This window comes from Eubalaena glacialis, chromosome 17, assembly GCF_028564815.1.
Source record: "Eubalaena glacialis isolate mEubGla1 chromosome 17, mEubGla1.1.hap2.+ XY, whole genome shotgun sequence".
Lineage (NCBI taxonomy): Eukaryota > Metazoa > Chordata > Mammalia > Artiodactyla > Balaenidae > Eubalaena > Eubalaena glacialis.
In genome coordinates this window covers 3,499,938-3,524,093 of record NC_083732.1, presented here as the reverse complement: position 1 = coordinate 3,524,093, position 24,156 = coordinate 3,499,938, and the positions used below count along the sequence as shown (strand labels likewise).

General features: G+C 40.0%; 1 protein-coding gene across 3 annotated transcripts in view; it reads left to right on the top strand.

Annotated features, from left to right (window-relative positions):
* Nucleotides 1-23,422, top strand: part of ATP6V1H (ATPase H+ transporting V1 subunit H) — a 62,610-nt gene extending 39,188 nt beyond the window's left edge. For 2 of the 3 annotated variants that reach the window (XM_061172287.1, XM_061172286.1), the window contains 5 exons: nt 2,881-3,059; nt 5,814-5,939; nt 8,433-8,534; nt 10,221-10,334; nt 23,063-23,422. In XM_061172287.1, coding sequence (XP_061028270.1) covers nt 2,881-3,059; nt 5,814-5,939; nt 8,433-8,534; nt 10,221-10,334; nt 23,063-23,123 — 582 coding nt within the window. In that variant the 3' untranslated portion in view covers nt 23,124-23,422. The remainder of the gene's footprint in view (nt 1-2,880; nt 3,060-5,813; nt 5,940-8,432; nt 8,535-10,220; nt 10,335-23,062) is intronic. The other variant, XM_061172288.1, reaches the window with a different exon arrangement.
* Nucleotides 23,423-24,156: the final 734 nt, after the last annotated feature.

Here is a 24,156-nt window from a genome sequence, read left to right as displayed (position 1 = left end):
ATGCATGTTTTGCAGATGTATCATGTTCTATAAATGTCAGTTAAATCAGGGTGGTTCATAGTATCGTTTGGATCATCTCTGTACTGATTCTGTTGTTTAGTGGTTCTATCAATGATCAATTGCTAAGAGAGAGGAGTTGTTAAAATTTCCAGCTGTTACTGTGGATTTGTCTGTTTCTCCTTTCAGTTCTGCCAGTTATTGTTTCATGTATTTTGAAGCTCTGTTTTTTTTTTTTAACTTTTTATTTTTTTTTAATTTATTTATATTTATTTATTTTTGGCTGCGTTGGGTCTTCGTTGCTGCGCGCGGGCTTTCTCTAGCTGTGGTGAGCGGGGGCTACTCCTCATCGTGGTGCGCGGGCTTCTCATTGCGGTGGCTTCTCTTGTTGCGGAGCATGGTCTCTAGGTGCGTGGGCTTCAGTAGTTTTGGCACGCGGGCTCAGTAGTTGTGGCTCGCAGGCTCTAGCGCGCAGGCTCAGTAGTCATGGCTCACGGGCTTAGTTGCTCCACGGCATGTGGGATCTTCCCGGGCCAGGGCTCGAACCCATGTCCCCTGCATTGGCAGGTGGATTCTTAACCACTGTGCCACCAGGGAAGTCCCAATGCTCTTGGTCTTGATACCTACTTTATTTGAAATTAATATAGACATGCCAGCTTTCTTCCAGTTATGGTTTTCCATCTTTTAGTTTCAACCTATCTGTGTCTTATATTTAAAATTTGTCTCTTTGAGACAACATATACTTGGGTCTTGAATTTTTATCTGTTCTAATAATCTCTGCCTCTTAAATGGAGTGTTTAGTTCACTGACATTTAGAGTAATTATTGGTATGGTTGGATTTAGATCTGCCATTTTATTATTTTCTTCTGTTTGTTTCATCTGTTTTTTGTTCTGTCTCCCATTCCTGCCTTCTCTTATGTTAACTGAGTTCTTTTTAGAATTTCAGTTTAATTTTTCTATTGGCTTTTTAACTGTTCTGCTTTGTAGTATTTTATTTCTTATAGGTTGTTTTGGTGTCACAATATTTATCCTTAACCTTTTCCATTATACTTGAAGTTAATATTACATTCTCACCGGTAGTGCACAAGTGTTCTCTTTTCTCCACAATCTGGACAACACTGGCTGTCTTTTGTTTTTTGATGATAGCTGTCCTAACAAGTGCGAAGTGATATTTAATTGTGGTTTTGACTTGAATTTCCCTGATGATCAGTGATGTTGAGCACTGTTTCATGATCTGTTGGCCATCTTTATGTATTCTTTGGGAGAGTGTCTATACAGATCCTCTGCCCATTTTTTAATTGGCTTGTGCTTTTTTGTTGTTGTTGTTGCTAGTGAGTTAAATGAGTTCTTTATACATTTTCGATATTGCCCTCCTATCAGATATATGGTTTGCAAATGTTTTCTCCCATTTTGTAGGATGCCTTTTCATTTTGCTTTTTTTGTTTCTTTGGCTGTGCGGAAGCTTTTTAGTTTGATGTAGTCCCAGTTGTTGATTTTTACTTTTGCTGTGCTTTTGGTGTCATATCCAAAAAATCATTCCCAAGGCTAATGTCAAGGAGATTTTCCCCTGTGTTTTCTTCTATGAGTCTGACAGTTTCCGGTCTTATGTTTAAGTCTTTAATCCCTTTTGAGTTAGTTTTTGTGACTGGTATAAAGATACGGGTCCAATTTCATTTTTTGCATGTGGTTATCCAGCTTCCCTGATGACATCATTGAAGAGACTATCCTTTCCGCAATGGGTTTTCTTGGCTCCCTTGTCAAATATTAGTTGACTGAATATGTACGGGCTTATTTCTGGGCTCTCTATTCTGTTCCATTGGACTGTGTGTCTGTTTTAAGCCATTACCATACTGTTTTGATCATTGTAGCCTTGTAGTTTAGTTTGAAATCAGTAAGTGTGATTTCTCCGGCTTTATTCTTCTTTCTCAGGATTGCTTTGGATATTTGGAGTCTTTTATATTTCTATACAAGTTTTAGGATTGTTTTTCCTATTTCTGTGAAAATTGGAATTTTGGTAGGGATCGATCTCACTAATTTCCATATGCTAAGCTAAATCTCTCTCTGCATTTATTTAACGTAATTATTAGAAATATAACTTCCTTGCAAAAATAAAGAAATTTAAAATTTTGGTACAGTTGATTTAGAATTGTTATTCCAGGATTTTTTTGAGTGTGGGAGATTTGACAGGCCTTCTTTACCAACTTTGTGAAGGTGGCTTTCTTGAGAGCTTGTTTGTCCTTGTTCTAGACCTCAGCATGAGCATGGTGTTTGCTCTGAAATATTGGTTAATTCAGTGAACAGTTTATCTTCAGAATTACTTAGATTCCTTTGCTGATTTCGTAAGTACTCTTAAAAGTCGCAGAAGAAAACTGAGGAATTTGCTTGAATGTCACAAAACTTTTCTGATAATTACTGAAGCAAGAGAGTTTTTTTAATTGCCGTCCTTTGTGCACTTATAGGTTGATTGGATGGAGAAAAAGGTCAGTGACTGGGAACTAGAGAGGTACTTGAGGAAACAGTCTTTCTTAGCATCCTAAGGGCTCCATGTGGCCAAGAAATGGAGTGTTCATGGTGGTGACCTCAAGAGCAGGGATGTGAGGAAGGATGGTGATGGACCTCATTGTAAATGTGTTCAGCGTTTTGAGGCTTGTCTAGGTCAATAATTTAAAATGTTTAGTAATCCAGTAAGTAAGGAAGGAATCAGAAGGATGCTCCTGATATGGGACAGATGCTTAGGAAAGAAGTCAGGATTTGTGATCCAGTCATCCACTTAAGGTGATAGTTAACCTGAGAACAGGAAGAGGAGAGAGGATGTGAAAGCAGGTGCAGAGAACATCACATAACAAATTATATCATTTCTCATCGTGTCTTTGTCTAACCCAGAACTTCTTAGAAAAATCAACTGAAAGAGAAACTCGCCAAGAGTATGCTCTGGCTATGATTCAGTGCAAAGTTCTGAAACAGTTGGAGAACTTGGAACAGCAGAAGTACGACGACGAAGATATCAGTGAAGATATAAAATTTCTCTTGGAGAAACTTGGTGAGAGTGTCCAGGATCTTAGGTATGTTATTCTTTTTAATTCTCACAGGCTGGGTATATTGGGCCTTGTTTGACTTGCCTCATATTTTAAGGAAATTTAAATTTGTTACGAACTATAAACTCAAAAGATTGCACTAAAACATCATGTCTTCTATTGAAAATTGAGGGGTATGGAAACACTGGCTCATCATGATGGCAACCGTTGGTCAGAGCTGTGTGTTATTTCTCCTCTTTAGGGTAGATTCCCACTGTTCTCTGTTGTCTAAACTCTGACCTGGTGTTCTACCACGGGTTGTGGGTGCCACCCTTTGAGAATCGCCCCCTGGTTTAAAATCTTTTTTAAGCAGCAGTCATTGTTAATTTGTGGAGGAAGTTTGCTCAGATATGGAAAGAGTATTTTTTCCTGCTTTTTTGAAGTTCCTATTGGTTTTGTTTATTTTTTATATTAAAAATTATGCAAGTGATATACATGTAGTAAAGAAAAAAAAATCCCTTTTTTTAATACAGTCAGAATACAGAATACAGTACAGTACAGAATACAATACAGTACAGAAGGGACAACACGCCCATCCCCCCATCTTCCCCACCTACTTCCCCCTGCCCCTCTGGTTTCTTGTGTTCATTCCCAAAAAAACCTAGCCCCCCTCCCCCTAGCATGCATGCATGTGCGTGTGCACACATGCGCACACACACACACACACACAGACACACACAAATAGGGTTCTACGTATTCTTCTGGTCTTGGTTCTTTTTTGTTTAATAATAGCTTGATGATTTTTCCCATTAACCCATGCATTCTTTGTTTTTGAACTATTGACAGATTTTAAAAAGAGAGCTACTCACTAGAAATAGATGGGGTTTGGGCGCCAGGATGACTCCAGTCTGAATTGTTGGGCCACTTTGTCCGCGTGTGGCCTTGAACAAAAGCCTCTTGACATTTTAAAGTCTCAATTTTCCTTTTGGTAAAATAGTGATAAAAATTCTAACCTTGTAGGATTTTCCGTGAGGTGTCCAGCAAGTGCCTTTAGTATAGTATGTGTTCCACAAATGTATTTACCAGATAATTCAGTGCAGCCCATAAGCTCAAGGCCCAAAAGCTTTTGTAGAGATGGGAGCTGTCACCCATATCAGTGGTTTGTATGGAGTTTTGTGGAGGAAGGCGGATGATTTTTGTCTTTTTATAATTTCAAATATGAATAAGTTGTTTGTAATATAATAGGCCAGCAATAGGCTTGCAATTTATACAAATTCTATTTTATTATGTTTATTTTAAAAAATTATCATTAGTTCTTCTGTAATAATGATTTGAGATCCTTTTAAAAAAATAAATAAGATTAGTGATAGCTTTCTAAATTATTTAATCCATGCTAGCCAATTGTTATTATTTACTGATTTTTCATGTTGAATTTGGTAATTTGAAAAATATTGCTGTTTATCTAAAGCTAACAGGGTGATGGGAGCAGTTGAAATAGATTTGTCTCTTTATGTTGTTACAGGTTTAGCATATTAACTTAAACACTATTAGGTTACTTCTTATACTAAGTAGCCTTTCATTAAATTACTACTTTATTTAACAGGTTACTCTGATCAACCTAACCAGTGAATCTTTGTTATACTGAATTATCAATCAGTATTAAATGGCTACTTCTTTTTGAAAATTTTACTTGAAAGAAAGTACAAGCATGTCTTGTCACTTTGTTCACTGGCTAACCACATTAAAACAGTTTTATATTATGAAGATTTGAATAATTGTTGCTTGATACATAGTGAATAATTTTTGAATTAAAGTGCATTTTAGTTTGTTACATGTACAGAGGTTTTTGTTTTTAATTAATCTGTAGTGGGCTAATTCAGTTAATGAATTACCTCTGCATTGTTGGTAGTCACGTTTAAAAATATTGTACTGAGGTGTGTGTTTTTATTTTTGTAGCGCAGTATCATTGTTTGTCATTTAAAGTATGATAGAATATACTATTTTATTTTGTGTTAAAGTAATATACTTTTACATAAATTTATCTTTATGTATCTAGTGGTCTGGCAAATACAGTGTTTTAAGAGGCATGGTAGAAACAATGCTGGATTATCAGATATTTAATTTATTTAGTTTTATTTATTTATTTATTTATTTATTTATTCATTTATTTTTGGCTGAGTTAGGTCCTCGTTGCTGCGCACGGGCTTTTGCTCGTTTTGGCGAGCGGGGGCTACTCTTCGTTGCTGTGTGCGGGCTTCTCACTGCGGTGGCTTCTCTTGTTGCAGAGCACGGGCTCTAGGCGCGTGGGCTTCAGTAGTTGTGGCACGCAGGCTCAGTAGTTGTGGCTCGTGGGCTCTAGAGCACAGGCTCAGTAGTTGTGGTGCACGAGCTTAGTTGCTCTGTGGCATGTCAGATCTTCCTGGACCAGGGCTTGAACCCGTGTCCCCTGCATTGGCAGGTGGATTCTTAACCACTGTGCCACCAGGGAAGTCCCCATCAGATATTTTAGTGATGTACATAGATTTATGTGTATATTAAGGTTAGAATTTTGAAAACAAGTGCTCCTTTTAATATCTCATGGTGAACATTCAAATTTGACAGGAGTACTGGACCTTAGTACCCTGAATAAGTTTCACATGATTTATTGAAGATTAAGCCATTTAAACTTGTTTAGAGGTGATTTTTGAATGTACAAAGGATGATCAGTCTTTGTAGTTAAATAATTAGTGAAGATGTTTTATTTTTTTAAATTTTGGAGTATCTGTCTCTCAGATTCTTATAAACTTTGAATTCTTTTTACAGCTCATTTGATGAATATAGTTCAGAACTTAAATCTGGAAGATTGGAATGGAGTCCTGTGCACAAATCTGAGAAATTTTGGAGAGAAAATGCTGTGAGGTTAAATGAGAAGAATTATGAGCTCTTGAAGTAAGTTTTAAATTCCAGTTTACACTCTGAATAAACCCCCATCCTTCCACATACTCGTGGACACATTTTTGTCCCTCTTAAAATTTTTAGATATTCCATGGTTTTAATTTCTATTTTCTTGCTTACTCATGTGGTTGAATACCTTTTCGTGTGCTTATTGGCCATTTGGATATCTTTCTTCCCAGGGGAAGTGCCTGTTCAAGTTTTTGTTTTTGTGGGAATTCTGTAGGTTTCTTGGTCATATGTATTCATCACAGCTCTTCTTCTACCACGTCAAATGCCATTAACTCTTTACTTTTGATGTAGCTCAGTTTATTATATATGGCTAGTGCTTTCTTGTGTCTGGTTAAGAAGTTTTTGCCTACCCAAGGTCTTGAAGATATACTTCTGTGTTATCTACTAGCAGCTTTATCGTTTAACCTCTCACATTTAGATTTCCATTCCGTGTGGAATTGGTTTTTGGGTAAGGTGTATAAGGTAGGTCAAGATTTGTTTTTTTCATTACATGGATATATAATTGAACTAGCAACATTTATTGAAAATAACATTTTCCCCACTGCTTTGCACGGTTCCCTTTGTTATAATAAAGATGACCTAGGGCTTCCCTGGTGGCGCAGTGGTTGAGAATCTGCCTGCCGATGCAGGGGACACGGGTTCGAGCCCTGGTCTGGGAAGATCCCACATGCCGCGGAGCAACTAGGCCCGTGAGCCACAACTACTGAGCCTGCGCGTCTGGAGCCTGTGCTCCTCAACAAGAGAGGCCACGACAGTGAGAGGCCCGCGCACCGCGATGAAGAGTGGCCCCCGCTTGCCGCAACTGGAGAAAGCCCTTGCACAGAAACGAAGACCCAACACAGCCAAAAATAAAAAATAAATAAATAAATAATAATTAAAAAAAAAAAAAAAAAAAAAAAAAGATGACCTAATATGTGCAAGTGTCTTTCTTTTTTTTTTACTGAGATATAAGTCACATACCACACAATTCACCCATTTAAAGTGTATAAATCAGTATATTCATGAGGATGCGTAACCATCAACACAGTCAATTATAGAACATTTTCCATCACTTCAAAAAGAAACCCTGTATCCTTTAGCTGTCACTTCTCTGTCCAACCATCCTCTCAGCCCTAAGCTTTTACTTGCTGTCTCCATGGATTTGCCTATTAGGAAAATTTCATGTAAATGGAATCATATAATATTCGTTCTTTTGTGACCAGCTTCTTTCATTTACCATAAGGTGTTCAAGGTTCATTCATGTTGTAGCATTTAGCAGTACTTTGTTCCTTTTTATGGCCATATAATATTCCATCATAAGGATATATTACATTTTATTTATCCACTCATTAGGTGATGGGCATTTGGGTTATTATGAAAAATGCTGGTAATAAACATTTGTGTACAGGTTTTTATGTGGACGTACATTTTTATTTCTCTTCCTTGGGTAGACACCTGTGAATAGAATTGCTGAATCATATGGTAACTCTGTTTAACCATTTCAGGAACTACTCAACTATTTTCCAAAGTGGCTGCACAATTTCATATTCCCACCAGCAGTGTATGAGGATTCTGATTTCTCCATCTCCATGTCAGCACTTACTATTGTCTGACTTCTTGATTCTAGCCATTTTAGTGAGTGTGAAGTGATATCTCATCATGGTTTTGATTTGTATTTCCTTGATGGCTAACGAGTCAGGCATCTCTTCATGTCCTTATTGGCTATTTTATATCTTTGGAGAAATGTCTGTTCAGATTCTTAGTTCATTTTTTAAATGGGTTGTCTTTTTAGTATTTAGTTTTAAGAGTTTTTTTATATATTTTGGATGTAAATCCCTGATCAGACAATATGCTTTGCAAATATTATCTCCCATTTTTGGGTTATCTTCTCAGTTTTTTGATAGAATTACTACATATATACCTTACTATAACTGTTAAAATTAATAGACTTTAATTTTTAGAATAATTTTAGGTTTACAGAAAAATTGAAGGGAGTACAGAGAGTACTCATATACCCTCTCTTCCCCCACCAGGCACAGTTTCCCCTATTTTTAACGTCTTGCCTAAGTGTGGCATGTTTGTTAATTGATGAACCAATATTTATACATTATTTTAACTGAAGTCCATAGTTTACGTTCAGGTTCATGGCTTTCTGTTGTACAGTTCCTGCTGTGTCACAGTATCACACAGAATAGTTTCACTGCCCTAAAAACTCCCTGTTTTCCCTTCTTCCCTTTCCCTGATATTGTGGGAATTGTGGGTGGTGGATGTTGTGAATCTGAAAGTGACCTGTTAATGTGTGTATAAAGGTTTGAAAGCTGCTAACTTATGTGCAGTAAATCATGTGTAGTGTATTTTGTGTAGCAGTGAAACCTGTAGAAAATACAGTTATATTTGTAAATGTCTATTTTCAGGAAAGTATCGGCATTATACCTTTGCTCTGTTGTGCTCTAGAAAAGAATTAGAAATTAATCTCTCTTTGGATTAAATTTATTTCAGAATTTTGACCAAACTTCTGGAGGTGTCCGATGACCCACAAGTCTTAGCTGTTGCTGCCCATGACGTTGGCGAGTACGTTCGGCATTACCCGCGAGGCAAGCGGTAAGTGAGGAGCCTTGGTTTCATCGGGGTGTCCTGAGATGTTCAGCATAGGGGTCCTAGTTCATATACTCCTGTAAAGTAGACTCGTTCAGCCGAGGAGCTGATGGAGTGAGCGGAATCAAGATGACCATAGTACTGGGAATCACGATAAGTGATAAACCTAATTAAAGATGGGAAGTATGAAAACATAAGCACACGTGTATAATACTGTTGTGCAGTAGCCAACGGAGATCACACCAGAAATTTCATGTTCAGGGTTTTCTTTGGTTTGTATGATTTAATTCAAAAGCCATTTTGTTAGCACTGGTGATTTTTAAATTATTATTTGTAGTTACATTGTTATTGACCTGAGTAGGTTCCAAGTATAAAAGGAAATATAACACGTGTAAGAAAAGTCACAGTAGATATATAGTAATGGAAGGATGTGTTTCTAAGTACTGAAGAGTGAGGAATTCCCTCTGGGAGGAGACAGGTAAGGCTTTGCAGAGGAGGTGAGGCTGGCTTGGTAATGTGAAATCACTTAGGTACGCTAACAGTGAAAGGACAGGAGTTGAGGGAGAAAGCATTAAATGAGACTGAGGCTGTTGTATGCTGTTTGGAGAAGCTTGTTACATACCTGGCACGTATCAAGCACTCATAAAGTTTGGGTATAATTATACTGCATTTTTTTTCTCGATTCAGTACGTTTTTTAAAAAAAGATGCTTTAAAAAATAAAATATAAAAAGGCGTACAGATAAAGCCTCTCCCTCACCCCTGACCCCATGTGCTCATCTGCGAGGTTGTCTTAAAGCACCAGAAGCCCTACTGCACTAAGGTGCCACTTGTCACGGGCTGTGTGGTGGCGATGTCACTCCCCAGGCGGCGCCGAGCGCAGCTCCCACACTCCCAGGCTGGGGTTAAAGACACTCGCCGGCTTCTTGCACGCCCCCGCTCCCCCCCAGAGGAGCAGAGGACCTCCTTCCATTCGTGAGGCAAATAACCATTTTCACTTCGCTTTTGTGTCTGTAGTAACTGGATTTTTCAGGGGGTTGAGGGGGCAGTGACAGAAAGCAGTGCTGGTTGTCAGTCTTCCTGGTGTTCTTGACAGCAGGAATTTTCTCGTTTGTCTCACTGCCCGGCAGGTCATGTGGCATGTTCCGTCATTACAGGAAAGGGCAGATATCTTCACAAATCACGTCTTCTTCAGGAAATTAACATGGCTCCTACGGGGTGCCTTTTAACCTCATGTCCTCTGCTGTCTGCATCTGAGCCCGTATCTGGTTCACAGCATGGCAACTGCTGGACTTAATATTGATCTGATATTACTTCAGACATAAGGTGGTATTCAGTATACTGGTTTTTAAGCAAGCCACAAATACTGGTGATAAAGAAGTTAACACTCAACTGCCTAGAACACTGTCATCTAGATTACTGCAACAGTCCAGGCTGATGATATTTGCCCAGACTAGGAAATGAGAATAACAACTGGATTTATCATTAGGGATTCAAGAGAAAATATATAAAAACTTTAAATCTGTGATTTGGAGAAAATGATATTTAAAGAAAGACACGTGTGTTGCTGTACTTACCTGTATGGTAACTTTCCTCTGTAAAACCACTGGGCAGTTCGGAGTTGGGGCTTTCTGCTACCAGCTTGCATTTGAAAGTAGCGGCAGCGTCTTCACCGCGTGGCTTCTGGCCCGCAGGGTCATCGAGCAGCTGGGCGGGAAGCAGCTGGTGATGAACCACATGCACCACGAGGACCAGCAGGTGCGCTACAACGCCCTCCTGGCCGTGCAGAAGCTCATGGTGCACAACTGGTAGGTACCGCCCGCCCCCGCCGCCCCCGCCCTGCTGGGCCTCGCGTCCCCGTCCGGAAGTTCTTGTGGAAGGGCTCCGACGAGTGGCGGCTTTTAAAAGCAGTGATTTTGATTAGTACCTAGGATTACATTTTAGCCATTCAGAGCAGTGATGTGACAATTTAGAAAAAACAGCTGCATTAATGTTCTGAAGAAATGTATATTCAAAGTACTAGTATCAGAAACAACTCCAGAAGTAACTAAAAGGACCATTACGACATAGGTGAATAAGTTTTTTGAGAGCTGAATGGAATTCAGCTGGACTGTTGATTAGAGACGCTACAATTTTGCAGGGTTTAACTGTCCGGCCTACGGTTAACCTGAATGGATTTTTACCAGTTCACATGAAAACAGTAAAAGCTGATTGATCAGTTAAGATTCAGCTCTCACATTTCATCCGTTATAGCCTTTTGCTTTTGAAATAGTAGCCAGAGTCATATTTTTCCTCTTGCTTTTATTTTTTAAATCAAAATTATTGACCTTTTTGTACTCAAAACAAGATAAATTAGAGTGACTACTTAGATACAATGGTGAGCCATCTGTGTCCGTGAGCGGACAACCCTGGACTCTCTCGGCCGTGGCTGTTTTAGCAGTAGGTTGGCTGTTCTGCGTTCTTCTGAGCTCAGATGCCTCTCTATTCCCCATCCTTGGGAAAGATGCGCTAACTGACGGTAATGCTACTGATAGTTCCAAAGGACAGATTAATGGCATATCCAAATGCTTACGTGTGAAAGATGCAGGCAGATACAGGAGAGGAGAGGATCCAGGATTGCCGCTGTGACATCATGTATTAAATACTAGGATCCTGCCACTTAAGCACTTTTCTCATGAATACTGACATTTATGCATTCTTCCAGCAGCTGCTCTTATGAGCACTTAATTTGTACCCTGTTACCCTAGGCACCACGCGACAGATGTGATGGAAGTGGGTGATGAGAGATGGCCTTTCTGAGCAGTCCCAGCAGCCAGGCTGAGACAGTGATGAAAACGAACCAGTCACCCACCGCCAGTGTTGGGGGTTGGATTTCAGGTGGAGGGAACGGGAGGGGAAAGGACCAGGAAGCAGGAGGGAGCTTGGCTTCTTTCAGAGCAACGCCTGGAGACCTGTTTGGATGTGGCAGCTGGGGGCTGGGAGGCGGTGCTAATGGCAGCTGGTGGGTCGAGGCCAGGGATGCTGCTCAGCATCCCGCATTGCACCCAGTCCCCACCACAGACAGCTGCCAGCCGTGCTGGGGTTCAGAGGGGAAGGTGAAGGAGCGGGTGAGGCCAGGATGAAAGGAGACGGGCGAGGCGAGGTGGCCGGGATCTGATCGCCGAGGGTCTGGTGGGTCCTTCTGTTGGATGAGTTGAAAGCCATGGTTAAGGTTTTAACAGGGGAGTGACAGGATTTGATTTGTATTTTGAAAGGTCTCACAGGCTCCTCTGCGGAGAGTGGATGCCTGGGGGGGAGTGTGGCAGCAGGAAGACCGTTTCCGTAGACTCCCGTTGTGGCCGTGGGGAGGGATGGCTTGTGCCGTGGACTGGAATGGTGGCGGTTGGTAGCGAGTGGTAGATGGACTGGGGATCGATTTCAGAGCTGGTGCTCGCGGCGCTCGATGGACTAAAAGTGTTTTTACTCTTTTCGTATCGTCTGTGCAAGAAGAATGGGATCAAGGCAGAGGGCACTCAGAAATGGTTTTTTATCTACTATTTAGCAGAGGAAAATCTTCCAAGTCTGTCAGGAAACTAGAGAATACTCCACTGGATTCCCTCCTTCTTTTACTTTACCCTGAGCCACGTTTTTCAACGTAAATTAATTATTTAGTAATTTTCTCTCTCTAGGTTTGTTTCTGTTTCTTTCATGAAGTTCGTTTACAGAATGTTGGCATTTAATAGAGTTGGAGGCCGTTGCAGTCAGTGAGCTTGTATTTGACAGATATTTTCCTGAAGTTTCCATTAAGTACAGTTTTATTTTCCCCTTTTGTTGAAAGTAGGGCTATTGAAGCATAATTCTTCTTTTGTTAATAAAAAACAACTTCATTTTAATAGTCCTTTCTCTTGAAGAATTTGTTGTTAGTTGTTTTTTTTTTTAAATTAATTAATTTATTTTTGGCTGCCTTGGGTCTTCGTTGCTGCACGCGGGCTTTCTCTAGTTGCGGCGAGCAGGGGCTACTCTTTGTTGCGGTGCACTGGCTTCTCATTGCGGTGGCTTCTCTTGTTGCAGAGCACGGGCTCTAGGCGCGCGGGCTTCAGTAGTTGTGGCACGTGGGCTCAGTAGTTGTGGCTTGCAGGCTCAGTAGCTGTGGCTCGCGGGCTCAGTAGTTGTGGCACACATGCTCAGTAGTTATGGCTCGCAGGCTCTAGAGCGCAGGCTCGGTAGTCGTGGCGCACGGGCTTAGTTGCTCCACGGCATGTGGGATCTTCCCGGACCAGGGCTCAAACCCACGTCCCCTGCATTGGGAGGCGGATTCTTAACCACTGCACCATCAGGGAAGCCTCCCCCTTTTTTTTTTTAATGTATATTTCTAATGTGGAAAAAAAGCTGGGTATGGAATAGGATGTTGACTGGGAATTTTCCCTTTGCCAGTGGAGAAAATTTTTTGGTTAAGAATTTTTATTGTGCAAATGATCATGCATTAAAGATGAAACATTTAAAATTAGAAAACTTTTCCTTGAATTTAGGAATCTGATTTGGTCTCAGTAAATTTTTTGATGTACGATTACAAAAGGAAAAGTAAATTGTCTTTATAGCCAGAAACTGGTTTATTTGCTCTTTGTCATTGACTAGCTGATGAGAGAATATCCTTTTCCCCCCTTCTCTCTAATTATGTTCCAAGCTATTTTAGCTTTAATGTTTTAGTTATGATAAATCCCCTTTAATGGAGAAGCTTAGTGTCAGCATTTTCCTATACTTTCTTTAAAAAAGGAATTTTCATATGAAGATGAGAATTCACATGTGACCTGTATCTTTTGTTGTGACATACACATTTCTCTGGCACTTTGTGCCAGAGAATGAAAATTGCTCAATAGCAATTTATTTCAACATCAGATTAGTGTCAGACCAAATAGAACGCCATTGGAAAGTAAATCTTCAGCAGAGTTATCCCCAAATGTAAAAGGATTTTGAATCAGTATCTTTATGCACGTAACCAAGTTGCCTTCAGTAAATCATGCTGGTAAAGTCTGCCTTTCTACTCTCCTAAAATAGAGGCTTTTTAACCTAGACCATGGTACTGGTGTCTGAAAGATGTTTCACACTAAATAAAACCTGAAAACATGGTTGACTTGGTTTCCTCTCAACATTTTGTTTGTTTTGATTTAATTAAAACAAAATTTTAGAAAGGGTATATTTTAGTACAACACAGTGAAATAAGTTAGTTGAAAATAATGAAAATACAACCATGGGTAAAAGTAGAATAAAAGTCTGTCTGAATGGCAGCAGCAACTTTTCCTGACAGTTTTGCACGTTTTCTCTGTTGTTGTTTTGCTCTGAGGCCCTCCCTGGCTGTTTCCAGATTTCCAGCACACTCTTGATTTTTTTACTTTTTGCTACCATAAATGATTTTTAGATTTTTGGCATTGCATTATTACCAGTTTCTGTTGATTAGACTAAATCGTAATTTTGGATATCGTAAAGTTAACATTTCTTTTTTACTGAGGGAAATTTTTTTTTTTGGTTTTAAGTTAAAAATTACATTTTAAGTATAAATTGGATACTCACAATATCATGAAACTGCGTTGTCTCTGGGTCTTGATTTAGACTCTGCTCTAGGGAGTTAAATATTACTTTTCTTGATAATGTAGAGAAGGATTTATCCCTGGTTTATAGAACATGGAGTATAGAGTTATATATCATGTGAAAATGTTACTTAATTCTTTTTCACGATTTTATGACTGATTGCGGAATTATTTCCGTGAACTGCAGGACTTAGAGTAGCCAGTGTTTCTCCCTTCCACTTAACACCTGTGTTTACGTGGAATGACGGGTGGGTTACGTGTAACCCTGACTGATGTGGGTGGGGCATGGGGGGGCCGAATGGAGTTGCTGGGGTGTGCGGTGGGCACACACCGGGGTCTCCTCAGTTCAGGGGGCCTCGAGCGGGTCAGTCCTAGCCACAGCTCTGCTAAGTGGCATGTGCAGGCTCTGATCTTCCCGTCCCCTTGTGCAGTTCCTGGTATGTCCCTCGTTCTTTTGAGCAGGGCTGGACTTTTCTATTCTTAAATTTGGCAAAATATGTAAACAGTGACAGCTTACTTTAGAGAACTTTTATATAGACCCTCGGTTTATACATTATAATTTAACATCATAAAATGTCATCATTTTCTCCTACCGAGTGATTTTAAATGTCATCAGCCTCTAATTCAGAAGCAGCAATATGTGCATATGGACAGCTCGGGACCTCAGGAAAGAAACACTGAATTTTGTAGGTAGAGGATCTCCTGTAGAATTTTCTCTTTGCTTCTAGCTTCTTTTCAAGAAGAATACTTTCAAGCAGAATAATAAGTTACAAGAGTGTCACCCTCTCTAGGTCTTTCATGTGTAGGTAAATAGAGAGGAACGCAGCAAGCCGAGGGTGTGGGTGATACTACTTTATTCTCGGATCTTTACATCTGCTTAGGATATTTTAGTTGTTCTGTAAGTAGTACATAGCCATAAATGCAGTGATTAAAACAGTTACTTATGAACAGAATTGAAGGGAAAAAACCCTTATGTAAGTTTTAACTTTTTAGCATTAATAATCATGTTACCAAAACATTCCATGTGATTTTAAATAAACATATGACATTTCTGGGTTTAACATTTTCCAAAACTAATTTAGAAAATTGTGGTCTCTCTTTGGGTACCTGGAGTTTTCCACATTATTGTTATGATATTTTTAGTGGAGGAATTCTCGTGTAAGAATCTTACATTCTAAATATAATTAAAGAAAAAGGAGTCTATAATAAGTGCTAAACGTGGACTTTGCTTATTGCATACTATCTTTTTAAGAGTCTTTCTAACAGCACAGACATTTCTCCCACACAGCACATTACATTAACCAGATTTGCACGTAGTGTGGTCATTTAGGGGCGTACTCTGCATTGTACAGATCGCTTTTTGTTGTAACTACTTGCTGATCTGGAACCAACATTTAAAATGAAAAGGAGGGACTTCTGGTTTCCAGTTATGCATGTAAGGAGTTTGGAAGTTGCCACTACATCTGAACAACAAGTAAATAGCTGAACAGACTGAAAAAATCAACAATCCTTCTTGGATCCATAGGGGAGAAGGTAGGACGAGACTGGAGAAGCAGGTGAATACAGGGAGTTGTGGCTTACCTGAGCAGGACTCACACGTGGAGACCAGCGGGGGACCAGTGCCTGGCAGGAGAGCTGGACTGTGCTTGGTGAATTGCAGGAGGCTCAGTGTGCACAAGTCTGAGGATTAAAAACTCCAGGGGATCCAGTCATGGGGGGCCCCCACCATATGGGGAGATTTCTCTCCAGAAGCCAGACCAGGTTCCCACAATAAATATCTGAGAAAAATTCCCTTGGCCTTCTGGCAGGGGGAGGGGAAAGGAACCATTTTGAAATAGTTCTAACTATTGTTCCGTTCTAACAAGGCCTGCACGCAGGGGAAACTAGTTAACCAGAGCCCAGCCTGCTGGGGTGTCATCAGAGTCCAACTGACCTGGGGAAGGGAAGTAACCAACTCTAGCTGGCTCTGATCATCCTGTCCCACCCAAAGGGGTAGAAAAAACCCTGAGGAACACTCATGAAGTTCACAATCCCAAGGCCCAGGTTCAAGAAAGACTGAGACCCAATCAGAGGACTCCAGAAAGCTTCCTCTCCCTCACCTCACCACCACGTTACAGAAGGTTCATTTACAGCAGTTTCTTTTACCTAACACACCATGTCCAGCTATCAAGAAAATACTACAAGACATACCAAAGAGCAAAAAAAAAAAAAAAAAAAAAGAAGAAGAGACATAGTAAGCATCAGAACCAGCCATGGCAGTAATGTTGGAAGATCAGACTGGGAACTTTAAACAACTAGGATTAATACGCTGAGGACTCTAGTGGATAAAGTAGGCAGCAAGCAAGAACAGATGGGCAGGTTAAACAGAGAGATAGAAATCCTAAGAAAGAACCGAAAAGAAATGTTAGAGCTCAAAAACACTGTAAAAGAAATGAAGAATGCCTTTGATGGACTTATTAGTTAGACTGGACACGGCTGAGGAAAGACTCTCTGAGCTTGAGGATATATCAATAGAAACTTCCAAAACTGAAAAGCGAAGAGAACAAAAAGACTAAAAAAACGGAACAGAATATCCAAGGACTATGGGACAACTACAAAAGAGGTAAAATACATGTGGTGGGAATACCAGAAAAAGAGAGAAAGGAACAGAAGAAATACTTGAAACAGTAATGACTGAGGATTTCCCAAGTTAATGTCAGACACCAAACCACAGATCCAGAAAGCTCAGAGAACACCAAGCAGGATAAACACCAAAAAAACTACACCTGGACATGCCATTTTCAAATTACAGAAAATCAAAGGTGGAAAAAAAAAAAAAAATCCTGAAAGAAGCCAGGGGGAAGAAACACCTTACCTATAGAGGAACAAAGATAAGAATTACATCCGACTTCTCAGAAACCATGTCAGCAAGAAGAGAGTGGAGTGAAATATTTAACATGTTGAGAGAAGAAACTCACCAAATTCTGTACCCTGTGAAGTTATCCTTCAAAAGCGAAGGGGGAATAAAGATTTCCTCAGATAAACAAAAATTGAGGGAGTTTGTTGCCAGTAGACCTGCCATACAGGGAATATGAAAAAAGTTCTTTAGAGAGAAGGAAAATAATGTAGGTCAGAAACTCAGATCTACATAAAGGAAGAGCATCAAAGAAGGAACAACTGAAGGTAAAATAAAAACTTTTATTTTTCTTATTCCTAACTGATGTAACATAGAAGTTTGTTCAAAAAACTAATAGCAACAATATCCTTGAGTATGTACGCTTATATGTATTTTATACACGTTGCTTACGTATGTTTATATATAAGTGAAATAAGTGGCAGCAGTGATTCAAGGGACGAGAGGAAGGAATTAAGATTATTTGGTTATTACAAGCTACTCACACTATCCATGAAGTGGTATAGTGCTATTTGAAAATATATGTGGATTAATTGTAAATTAATATATTGCAAACTCTAGGGCAGTCACTAAAAAAAGTAAAAAAAGAAGTATAACTGACATGCTGAGTAAGAAAGGAGAGAAAATAGAATCATATAAAATGCTGAATTAAAACCATAAAAGGCAGAAAAAGAGTGGAAGACAAAAATAGGAGCAAAAAAACAAGGGCAACAAATAGGAAACAGAAATGAATATGGTAGATATTAATCCAGCTGTATCAGTAATCACTCTGAATGTCAGTGGTCTAACTGCACCAAGCAAAAGATAGATCATCAGAGCAGATCAAAAAGCATGACCCAACTACATGTAGCCTATAAGAAACCCACTTTAAATATAAAGACACATATAGATTAGAAGTAAATGAAAGGAGAAAAATATATCATGCTAACACTAATCAAAAGAAAGCAGAAGTAGCTATATTGCTTTCAGACAAAGCAGACTTATAAGTAAGGAAAGTTTATCAGGGATAAGAAAGGTCATTCTGTAAAGATAAAGGGGTTAGTTCTCCAAAAGGACATTATAATTCTTAACATGTATATGCCTAACAACAGAGCATCAAACTCTGTGGGGCAAAAACTGATAGAACTGTAAGGAGAAATAGATGAATTCTATCATAGTTGAAGATTTCAGCACCCCCCTTTCAGAAATGGACAGATCCAGCAGGCAGAAAATCAATAAGGACACAGTTAAGTCAACAACACTATCAATCAACTGAATAGAATTGACATCTACAGACTGCCTCATCCAATACCAGCAGAATACACATTTCTCTCAAGCCCACATGGAATATTCACCAAGACAGACCACATTCTGGGCCATAAAACCCACCTTAACAAATTAAAAAAAATAGGAATCATGCAGTGTCAGCTGTCAGACCACAGTGGAATTAAAGTAGAAATCAATAACAGGAAGATAACTGGAAAATCCCCAAATATGTGGGGATTAAACAACACACTTCTAAATAACACATAGGTCAAAGAAGAAATCTCAAGAGAAATTTAAAAATATTTTGAACTAAGTGAAAATGAAAATACAGCTTTTCAAAATTTGTGAGATGCAGTGCAAGCAGTGCTTAGAGGGAAATTTATAGCACTGAATGCATATATTAGAAAAGAAGAAAGTTCAAAAGTCAGTAATCTAAGTTTCCAGCTTAGGAAATGAGAAGAAAAGAGCAAATTAAATCAAAGTAAGCAGAAGAAAGGAAATAAGAACAAAAAAAACAAGGAAATTGAAAATAGGACATTTGTGGAGAAAATCAAGGAAACCAAAAGCTGGTTTTTTGAAAAAATTAATGATGCTGGTAAGCCTATAGCCAGACTAACGAAGGAAAAAAGAGAAGACACAAATTAACTAGTGTCAGAAATGAAAAAGGGAACATCACTACAGATCCCATGGAAAGTAAAAGGGTAATAAGGGAATACTATGATCCCCTCTCACAACTCCTTTGTACTGGAAGTTCTAGCTAACGCATTAAGACAAGAAAAGAAAATAAATGGTATACAGATTGGGAAGGAGGACATAAAACTGCCTTTGCTTGCAGATGACATGATCATGTACATAGAAAATCCTAAAGATTTGACAAAAACAAACAAACAAATGTCCTGGAACTAATAAGCAGTTACAGCAAGGTTGTAGGATATGAGGTTAATACAGAAAAGTCAATCACTTTCCTATATACCAGCAATGAACAGGTGGAATTTGAAATTAAAAACACAATACCATTTACATTAGCACTTCCCCAAAATGAAATATTTAGGTATAAATTCAACAAAATATGGATAAGATCTACATGAGGAAAACTGTTAAACTCTGTGAATGAAATCACGGAAGAATTAAGTTAATGGAGAGAGATTCCATGTTCATGGATAGGAAGATTCAATATTGTCAAGATGTTAGTTCTCAGCTTGATCTATTGATATAAATTTAATGCAATCCCAATCAAAATCCCAGCAAGTTATTTTTTTTTTTTTTTTGGACATCGACAAACTGATACTAAAATTTGTATGGAGAAGCAAAAGACGCAGCATAGCCAACACAATACTGAAGGAGAAGAACAAAGTTGGAAAACTGACACCACCTGACTTGAAGACTTATTATAAAGCTAAGTAATCAAGATAGTGTGGGTATGGGTGAAAGAGTAGACAAATAGATCAATGGAACAGGACAGAGAGCCCAGAAATAGGGCCCCATAAATATAGTCAACTGATCTTTGCCAAAGGAATAAAGGCAATACAATGGAGCAAAAGTAGTCTCTTCAACAAATGGTGCTGGAACAACTGGACATCCACAAAAACTAACTCAAAATGGATCATGAACCTAAATGTAAAACACAGAGCTCCTAGAAGAAAACATAGGAGAAAATCCAGATGACCTTGGAGCACTGTGATTTTTACGTGGTTCGTGGTTTTACATAGGAAAATCGGTTCATAAAAACAAAATTTGCTTTGTGTGTAATACTCAGACTCATGATAAAAGCTGGAGGAATAACTCAACTTTAAACTATATGACATCTGAGAGAAGGAGAAGGGGGTGCAGAGGGGGGACTTCAGCGGGGAGAAGGCAGTTCACACGGAGGTGGGAAAGCGGATGTTTGGTGACAGATGCTTGCTGGGCCTGCAGGGACAGTGGGACACACAGAGGACTCTGGTCTCCCGGCCCTGCACAGCTCCCCCCAGCGCCGACCCGTGTGCTTTGTAGATCTCCGGTGACAGTGCCCTTCCTGGACCAGGGCCTTTGTCTGAGTTCTTTAGGCAGTTAAGGGGCAGGTAAGAAGCAAACTTGCCAAGGCTTTTGTTTTTTTAAAAAATAATCAGCATAAAATAATCCTCATGTTGAAGAAACACATACTGGGTGGCAAATTCTGTTCCCCTACAAAGTCATGGATGAAGTTTAAAGAGAAGAAAATATTACACTACTCAAATCTTGCTTCTTAGGTAGTAGAAGCAAAGAATTAATGTCCAGCTCCTGTAGATTGCTGGTACAAATCGGATACCCTTTGAGTGAATTATGAGTTGAATTTTTATTGTATTGATCTTCGTGTTTAGCGAGACTGACTCAATGCTCAGATTAACTCACTGAAGTAGCTCTTCTGGAGTCCTATTAGAGACACATTGTCATCCCCTGAAGAAAAGTCCATAGTCGCTTTTCCTCTTGCCTGACAGTGACGTAACCTTAACCTGAAGAAATTATTCACACCTGTTATTATTTCCTACTATAAAGATAGGCGCAGTGTCTGCTTTCTGCACCTTTCTGGCCTCTTGTTGGAGGCCTGGCAGCCTCACAGTAGAGAGAGGAATGGACCTGAGCCCCGGCCCGTGCACCTGCCCGCTTTGCTCCTGAGCAGGTGATTGCAGCTTTCCCTCCCCTGTCGATGGAGATGAGAATGCCCACTCCCAGGATGCTGCAGAGGTGAGAGGATAAGGGTGGGCACACCTGTACTCAGGTTCCCATGGTGGCCAGTACCAAAGTGCAGACATAGCCACCTTTGTGTGTTCCCAGCCCCAGGCCCCTGGTGTCCGGACTGCCCTGTGCCTGGGGTCACACAGGACGCAGAGGCAGCTTGGGTGAATCTCGGGAATGTTTTAATTGACCACATTAGATGTCAGGGCGGCAGGCCACAGCCCTTTACAAGACGAACCCAGGAGTAGATTTTCTCCAAAGCTTCGCGCAGGCTGGGTCCTCTCTCTGTAGGACAGGATCTTTTTCAGTTGAGCCTCGGTTCAGCTCCCTCTGAATTTAACAACCCACATGCCATAGCAAACAACAATTTCAGGAAAGCCTGAGGAGGAATTTGATTCTTCTGTCCGCGGGTCCCATCTGGGCTCTTCTCCCAGGAGACTTGGTATCCTGTGACCTACCTCAAGTAGGGCTCACAGAGTTCCGTCTGGGATTCTTGATGTGCGGGTTTTTAGCTGAACCCTTTACATCTATGTGTGTTCCTGTCCTTCGCTTAAATCCTAGCTTGCATAAACCCTACTTAGCAGACAAGGAAAGGGGGCCCTGGTTTTTGTACTCCCCGAGCAGTAAGGTTGTGAGGAGGAGAATGCCCCGTGGCCACCTTGTATGCAGGGAGAAAATGAGAGTGTAGTGGATGGAGCATTATTATTTATCTGTAATAAAGACCTTTGACCAGGAAAACAAGAGCAGAAGACATTGGGGAGGAAGCTATGGCTGGGCGTGTTTTTATTTTTTTTTTTTTGATTTTTGTTTAAAAATTTTTTTTTTTTTAATGTGGACTATTTGTAAAGTCTTTATTGAATTTGTTACAGTACTGCTTCTGTTTTATGTTTTGGTTTTTTTGGCCGAGAGGCATGTGGGATCTTAGCTCCCCGACCAGGGATCGAACCCGCGCCCCCTGCAGTAGAGGGCGGTGTCTTAACCACTGGACTGCCAGGGAAGCCCCCTGGGTGTGTTTTTAAATTCTCTGCGGGAACAGCTCTTCTTCCCTCTGTTTTCATCCTCCTGCTGTGACCCTACTTCAGCAACGCCTCTTGTGTGAGGAAATCAGGTATCTTCCCCACGTCCCGGTATTCACTGTTGTCCCCTGAGTATTAGTTGGGTCCTGGCACGGGAGATGAACCACAGCCCCAAGGGACTAGATCCACCTGGTGGTTCATGGCGTGAGCTCCGGGCAGCTTTGCCACGCTCCGGAATGTAAACCCAGTCCCTATTTCAAAACTCAAGCTTTTCCCTTTTTACAGGAGGGGATCTTTTAAATATTCTTAAAAGATCTCTTTTTCTGGTCCTTATTAGGTAGTTCAAAAACGAAAGTTTAGGCAAATCCTTCATAGGAAAATAGGGAAAAGATTGTTTTCTGTCCTGGAATCAACAGTGGTATCTGTATGCAATTTAGAGCGAAGTATACACGGACCATTCGAATAATTTTCTGAAGTAGAACGTCACCTGAAACATTTGGAGACCACTGCTCTAAGCCACAGTTGCCCCATCTGTAAAATGAGAATACTGCTTCTCGGCTCTCGTGATTGTTCTGTGGGTTCAGTAGGACCATCTTGGTGAAGGTTTCAGACTCTGCCAGTGCACAGTAAGAGCTGGGTAACTAGGAGCTCTGATTAAGTGTCGTGATTCTGGATGTTATTTTCAGTGATTGTTTTCATGTGCTCTTGGGTAAATCCTTAGAGATAAACATTTGTACTTTCTAACGTCAGGAAATTTGTTTCTTATGTATCGGGCCACTTACTTGGAATCAAACGTAGGTTGATTTTGAACTTGTTAGATTGCAGAAGTGGTGACAGCAGACATGACTCTCTAAACAGGAAAGCAGACGTTGCCGGTGATCGGGTGCAGAATTACGTGTTTGTGTGTGTCATGCCTTGTTTGTCTGTGGTTCATGGAGTGTTTAAAATTCATACAGTACGGGTACTTTTGAAATTTGGACAAGATTAGTTTTCTGGGGCTATTTTACTAGTTTTTAGATGTTAAAGTAAGCATAGACGACAGTGTATATTGTCCTTCAATTTTGAAAGAGATTCTTCGTTGTTTCGGTTCTAATCTCCCTTGCTATTTCCTTCCTGTGTTTCAGGGAATATCTTGGTAAACAGCTCCAGTCTGAGCAACCGCAGACTGCAGCTGCCCGGAGCTGAAGGGGCGCTCAGCCTCGGGGTCCCCAGCCGCCCCTTCCCCCGGGGCAGAAGACCTGGAGTGTGAGTCTCAGTGATTAGGGTCAAGAACAAACAATTTCTCATTTTACGTGTCATTTTCTTCTCTCGTGTAGCTTTCCCCAGTGCTGATTTCAACACGAGTGTTTGCCCATTACTTTGTATTAAAGTAGGTGCTTTCTGTGTCTAAGGAAAATATTACTGTTACATATACTGCTTGTAATTTCTGTATTTATTGTTCTCTGGAAATGAATATGGAATTATTAAAGGATTCTCACTCCAAATATGTTTTTGTCTTTCCTTGTTCCTGACTTGGCCTTTAACACAAATACCTCTTGTCCCAACCAAATTGGGAGAATTGTATTTGCAAAATAGTGAATGGTAAATAAATGTTTTGAAATTATATGTATCTCTGTCTTCCGTCCGTCCATCCATCCGTCCGTCCATCCACACATACACATTGCGGCAATCCTCTGCTAACATTCAGAGAACTTTAAAATGTTAAATTAACTCTACGTGATGCTGTGGTCTAGAAGATTTGCTTATGGAACACAGTGAGGAATTTTAGCTTTAGATTATTTTCATTGATTTCCTGTACTTTTATTCTTGGATTTTGGTACCTCAAGTCTATTTTCTTTTAATACGCTTTAGTTTAAATGTTGCCAGTAGATATTTTATCCCACCCCCAGCCCCAGCCCCTTATTCTGGAATGCCAGGCCTTCAGCAGGGCATCCATGGCCTGTATGTTCACCTCCCCCAGATCTGAGCCTTTTGTTTTTAACCTTATCGCCTGGTGTCTCTGAGTCTCATTTTTCATTCATTTTCATTTTATTTTCACTTTTCATTCCTAGCAGTTCTCTGAATGTTGAGTTGTTGAGTAAAGGTTGTAAGGCTAATAGACAGTTTATTTGATAAGTTTTTCTTCTACAGAAAGACACTCATAGGATCCATCTCCTGTTTAAGGATGAAAGATTGTCTCATTTTCAACGTAGAGATCTTGTGGGAAAAGTTAGTTGAA